The following is a 6,401-nucleotide window of genomic DNA, read 5'->3' as shown; positions in this document are numbered from 1 at the left end:
CAAAGGCCACCCGACTTCAGACTGTCACACTCGTGTTTGCCGGTCACGGGACGACTTTATTGAACGGCTTAAATGCATTGACATCACACGCTGCGAATTTGCGGCTCGATCCGTTACTAACAATATACACACAGCATGCAGACAGCCGCGCCCAGCGCTGGACTCTGGGGCGCAGAGAGGTCCGGGTACGCAGTCGTAGGGCAAACGCCAGTCGGCGCGGTCAGTTGTGCCCCAAATCAAACTGGAATGCTTTGACACAGCTCCGCGGTCATGAGTATTAACGCGTCTCTGTTTGGCCCATGGTGTTGAGACACAGTCCAACAAGCCGCACGCGCTTCGGAGTAAACCTTTCGAAAGCACCAATGTCACCGAATAAACGGAGCTACCTATAGTTCATTTCACACGATGTAACACGTCAACGCCCCAGGACGAATACGGTTACATTACAAGGTTTCCCCATGGACACGCTCCAAAACGTAAAACAAAGGGTTTTAGAAGCACCATGTCCCGCCCCAACATGCATTTATTTCTATTCACGGTGCACCATGCGACCGCAGCGCCTCTGGTGGCCGCGTCAGGCACCACTGGTCGGTTTGAGCAAGGCTGGTGAACAGTCATGGGTCCATGAGCTCTACCACCAAGTTCTTGGGCCGCGCAGAAGGCACTATTCATACAAAAATCGACCCGCTGCCTGACGGAAGACAAAATACAGCCGTCCTGGAACAACCCGCGGCATTTTCCATAACATTCGCTGTACAAAAGGATACAAAAGAGCACCGCCGGCAAACAAATCATAAACAGAGCCGGGCAGGCCGCTCCATGGCACACTTTGAATAGCCACGGCACACCACCAGGCCTGCCGAGAGCTGGTCCCACTGTTACAGAATATAACTGACGCTCTGTGTGTGTTTTATACTCACTGGACACCTATATTGACAGCAGCACGCCACATAAACCAGCACTGAGAGTGCTGGTCCGCCGCAGCGTCAGCAGCCAATCAGCGACCGAGTACCAGCGACGTCACGCGGCAGCACGGCCGCTACTTCTTGTCGAGGTCCTTGTGTTTTCCGTCCAGGCCCGGGGAGCCCAGGTGGATGTGTATGTTGGTCGGGAACGATTTATCCAGGTACTTGATCGACTCGTTCAAGTAGTTCTGTCGGAAAAGCAGCAAACGCGAGTTACGAGCGGGTCGCTAGGCTATGCCTCTGTGTGATTTCATTGCTAGGAAGCTTGAACGTTGGCCATACGAAATAAAGATGCCTCCTTTTCCAATCAAGACTACAATCACGATCCATTAAAACGTATCAAAATCACCTAGAAGTACCTGCTCACAACTCTCAAACAAAAACCAACGCGATTGATTCACAAACCATTTTCACAACCTGCCAACATTATTTTCTTAGCCCCTCTCAACCAATCAACCGTCAAACATCACTCAGCCTGCCAGCGGCCGCTCACCCCTCATCTCACTTATCATCAGTGAGCGCCATCGACCCGGTGATCTTTTTACCGGATAGCGGGAGTGTCGACGTGGTTCTCACCCATAGCGGTAAGCGCCATTCAACCATCAATTTCACTCGGTTCGACGATAGCACCGCCGTTTTCGCCCAACAGCATCGCACTCTCACCGCTCTTACCAGGGCGCTGCTCACTCCATTCTCACCCACTGGTCAGTAAGAACATCGCACACTCGTCATCTCACTCAAATAGCGATGAGCGCTGCTCGCCCACTGTTCTCACCTAAATAGCGGTGAGTGCCGTTCGCAACCTGTTCTCACTCCTAAGTCGGTGAGCGCCCGTCATTCTCACCTGAATGGCGGTGAGCGCCTCTGAGCCACTGTTCTCACCACATGAGCACCCGTGATTCTCACCTGAATGGCGGTGAGCGCCGCCACGATGGCCGGACTGCCGAAGCCGTGCGTTATGAGCGAGAAGTGCGTCAGATGCCGCTGGATCTGCGGGTCCAGGATGATCTGCGGCCGCGTGTTACACAGCGGCGACCGGTCCTGGTTCAGCAGGTCCATCAGCTCCTTTGTGATCTCCCTGTAGAAGGGACGGGGAAGGGCGGGGTTATAAGGGGACAATTTGTCTCAGCTGGGGAGCAGGGTGGGAGAGTGAAATACTTCATACAGTCTGCGCTGGAGAGCCAGCAGCACGCTCTTGGTCACAGAGCCAGCCATATCGATATTGAGAAGGTCTTTCAATTATATCATTACGACATAAACAAACCTGACAACAAAATCACGCCTCCAAACTTCAATTCTTTCAGACCTCTCACAGCTCACACCCATTACCGGTACTTTGTGGCTTCAACCGTCCCTCGCCACCGATACCTAATGAGTACCGGTACTTACATGTAAATTTCGACTCCCTCTCCCCTGGCACGGAGTACCGGTACTTACTTGGTGGCTTTGACCAGCTCTCGTCGCTGGTACCGAGTACCAGTACTTACTTGGTGGCTTTGACCAGCTCTCGTCGCTGGTACCGAGTACCAGTACTTACTTGGTGGCTTTGACCAGCTCTCGTCGCTGGTACTGAGTACCGGTACTTACTTGGTAGCTTTGACCAGCTCTCGCCGCTGGTATTGCTCAGCCGGAGCGGAGTGAAGGCGGCACAAGTACTCGGCGATTTGGCGAGACGGAAACTCGGTCTCACAGACGTATCCGAAGTCACGTGCCAGGTGAATCGCCTCACCTGAGAAAAGAGCGTGGGAGAGGGGGGTGAGAGAGGGGCAAACTAGATACAAAACTGAAAGAGGGGAACTAGAAGGAAAACGAGCGATGAAGAGGGAAATAGTTGAGTGAGAAAGATGGGGATGGGTAGGAAACGAGAGTCAATCAGGGTTGATCAGGGATCAACAGTGAAAGCGGTGAGACTTGGTGGAAAGGATGTAAGACGAGACCAAGGAAAACACCCCAGCGAGGGCAAACAGAAGAAGTAAATTTCAGAGAGGGCGGGAAGCTGCGCCTGTGACAGTGCGAAACTGTTACAAGTAACTGCACGAAGGAGCTGTCAATGTTGCACGAAGGAGCCGGGCAAAGTTAGAGTAAATGGAAGAATGCAAAGTAGAAATAGGAGATTTATCGGCAAGTGAATAACACCTAACAAAGAACAAAACCGATGGACAGATGAGCAGTGCCCGATTCGCCACGTCATTTGTTTGAGTGGCACCCTCATTTGTTTACCACTACCACTATACAGGAGAGCGACTCTAGGAGTCCCAGTCACCCGCTGCTGCCTAGTCCACTGACCTCAGCACAGACTGGAGTGACTGGGGACACTGCGATCGGGACACGGGCCAGAGGTGAAGGGGAGCAGTACTGCTTATGATAGCAGCTGCCGGGGTAAAAGATCGACCACAGGATACGTATGACTGTATGTGTGACCAGGAGCATAAGAAGGTCAACGACCAGACAATAAAATATGGGAGAGGACATGGGTCAGGGAGTCTGAAACTAATTAAACATGTGCACAGTGCAGGCTTGAAGTATCTTGCATGCCTGATTATGACGATCTCCTTCGAGAGCAACCGGGCCATGGAGGTTAATGTATACGTCACACGGCTCACTGGCTTCTGTATACCTGGATACCTCAGGCATGCATATCACAGAGGTGCATACGTGTGTTTAGTGCTTAGTGTTAACAAAGGTGAGCGCAAGCCAGATTGAAGCACGGTTGGCGATGTTAAAATAAGAGAGATGTTTCCGTTGTATGAATTGTCGTTAAGCTTGAAGACAAACAGGACTAGCCATGGATGCCAAATGAAAATAACGGAACTAGCGAGAGGTTCCTAGGAAGTTTCAGAGCCACCAACCACACGCGGAACCCCTTACCATCCAGCATCTCGTTCAGCATCCCCCCCCCCTCATCCCTTGGTACATTTCAGCGAACCCCAACCTTCCCTCCAACCCGCAGCGGGAGGGCCACCGTGACAGCCACTGGCTTCGGCCCGTCAGGGTAGGAGGGGCGACCGCCGTCCATCAATCACCACCGCTCCTGCCCACCCGTTCCCGGCCGTTCTGACTCGCTCTCACTGTCTCCCAGACCGCAGACGAGCAGCTAATGACCGCCCGGTCGACAGTATCGTCTCGGATCGCCGACGATGGCGGGAGGTGTTGCAACAGCGCGCGCACTGGAGCGGACGCTGCGCGGCGCGCGCTCAGCGGTGGCGAGAGAGGGTGTGGTCAGAGAGTGAGGCTGGCTGAGAGGTAATGGGGACTCGGCGGAGCGCGGGGAGTAGGAGAACAGTGAGCCGAATGAGCGTTCCAAGTACAACATAGAATGAATGGGATAAGGCATAGCAAACTGTAACAGGGTGAATGAGCAACGCTGGATCATTCCCAGACAATTTAAGTGTTGAAACAACATGGAGATACATGAAAATACACAAGTATTACGCACAATATTGCTAAGTAAACAAACGAAACTGAAAAGCAGAAGCGTTTTCTTAGCATAATCTAGGCCATTGTTACCTAAAGATATCAGATCGCAAATTACTGTGACGACCTGAAGGCAGTCGATACATCGCCTGTTCCATAAAATACATCCAGACTCCGTGTACTCAGACAAGAGCCGTGTTTTCCGAAGCATCAGCCTTCCGGGAATTTCCCTCCGATACCCGGTCAGGATTATACTGCGGACGGCGCGCCGCGTGGTGCATTATGAATACGATGATCTGTGCACTGTGCATGAGGTAGCTAGCTCGCGGTCGGGAACAATGACTCACAGAATGTCAGTGTACTTCATGGGATAATCCAGAGATTTACCATGAGTGAGAAATGGGATTATATTTCTATCTAATATTTGCCATGCCCAGTTCCAGCCACAACACTGATCAGACGTGCCATTTCTGGGTACGTATCGGTAAATTGTTCGAACTACGTTATTTGTTGTATCTACCCATTGCCTACTTATCCATTGTATCTATCCGTTGCATCTATCCAGTATCCATAGATCTCTTATTAACCAGCCTAGTGAGCATCTAACGACAAGCGGGTACCCTCCACCCACCAGTCGGGCGCCACGTCCTTCAACTCCTTACCCTCGACGAGCGACGTGAGCAGGGTGACGTTGGCCGCCTTCCTACGGCCGGCTGGCAGGTTCAGACCGATCTTCTCCAGGTTCTCTCGCAGCAGACGGCCGCCGTTCTTAGATTTGGCCCTGCAACGGAGCAGCAGCGTAAGGCGGTGGTCGTGATGGATTCCCACCAAGGGAACGTCAGGGGCAATGTTCGTCAGGTTGAAACGTAACATTGGATGCCAAGGCACGAAGTATGAGCCAGACGAACAACATCATGAACATATGGAGATCACGTGAAATGTTAAGCATTGCAATAACGGACAAGTGTCTTTTTATTAGCGACACAGAGTTGCATTTCGCCGAAGTATTACTGCAGTCTCCAGGAAAAGTGACCACAAAAATAGACTAGCATTTCATAACAAATGCGATGAATGATAAACGCTTATGCAACGTAATGCAATGCACTTATGTAACGCTCCTTGTTGAAAAACACATTAAAAGCTACTGCTCACAGTCGTATCTGAACGAGGAAGACAGTGAATATCACGGCCACATACAAGCTAGGGGCATGACTGGGTCAGTGCCCCTGCCACTACTACCAGTTCAGTTCAACCACTCAGTTCAACCACATCAACAATCAACATGTTAATTAATATGTCCAGGTTCAACGTCTTGCACCCAGTACCTACTTACATATTCAGTCTTGAGATGCAGTCTGGTGACCACAGTCGGTCATCCGACTAGTCAGCCGTTTTAGTCAGCATGTTTATGCTATTCTAACAACACATGTTCGTCTCTGTCATGTCTCGGTCGATCTCAGGTCCTTGTGGTATGCAGTCATTGTGTCAGGCGATTCCGCAGAAGTTCTATAGTGGTAGAATTTCCCATGTCGATAGATAACAAGGGCTGAGGGAAATAACCAAAATCAGGAGAATTTGCCACACCGACAGGCTTGACAGAGAATTGTGATGCGATATGGGAGACCAGCCGGTGTAACACCCAGGGAAAGACGACACGGCCTGTAGAGAATGAGTGCCAGGGCTCAAAGTTACACGGTGACAAGTTGGTGTTCAAAGAAAAACAAACAGTCGTTGAAAAATTAACCAGTGGACGTGGAGGAAAAAAGCAAGCTAAGAAGAAGAGACTTCTTAATGTTGTTGAGCGCTTGTGCGAGGAACATTAGTAAAAGCAGTTTTAGTATCATATGACCTTTCCTCGTAAAATATAAATTAGCAAAAAGGATATATTGATATTGATATTTCGATCACAGATCTTCGTCGGAATTGTTAACAAAAGACAGAATAAGAATACATTTCTTGTCTGCTCCTATCTTTATCTCCTATTTCACTATTCGTTATCACGAGCAATTAAATCTTAAGTAC

General features: G+C 50.4%; 1 protein-coding gene across 5 annotated transcripts in view; it reads right to left on the bottom strand.

Annotated features, from left to right (window-relative positions):
* Positions 1–35: 35 nt before the first annotated feature.
* The window catches only part of LOC122378938 (transcription factor AP-2-alpha-like), a 44,117-nt gene continuing 37,751 nt past the window's right edge, over positions 36–6,401 (bottom strand). For all 5 annotated transcript variants that reach the window (XM_043360649.1, XM_043360651.1, XM_043360647.1 and 2 more), the window contains exons 6-9: positions 5,042–5,160; positions 2,553–2,694; positions 1,872–2,043; positions 36–1,153 (exon numbers count right to left, since the gene is read on the bottom strand). In XM_043360649.1, coding sequence (XP_043216584.1) covers positions 1,040–1,153; positions 1,872–2,043; positions 2,553–2,694; positions 5,042–5,160 — 547 coding nt within the window. In that variant the 3' untranslated portion in view covers positions 36–1,039. The remainder of the gene's footprint in view (positions 1,154–1,871; positions 2,044–2,552; positions 2,695–5,041; positions 5,161–6,401) is intronic.

Source organism: Amphibalanus amphitrite, unplaced genomic scaffold (genome assembly GCF_019059575.1).
Source record: "Amphibalanus amphitrite isolate SeventyFive unplaced genomic scaffold, NRLGWU_Aamphi_draft 000068F_arrow, whole genome shotgun sequence".
NCBI classification, from domain to species: domain Eukaryota; kingdom Metazoa; phylum Arthropoda; class Thecostraca; order Balanomorpha; family Balanidae; genus Amphibalanus; species Amphibalanus amphitrite.
This window is presented reverse-complemented; position numbering and strand designations above follow the sequence as displayed.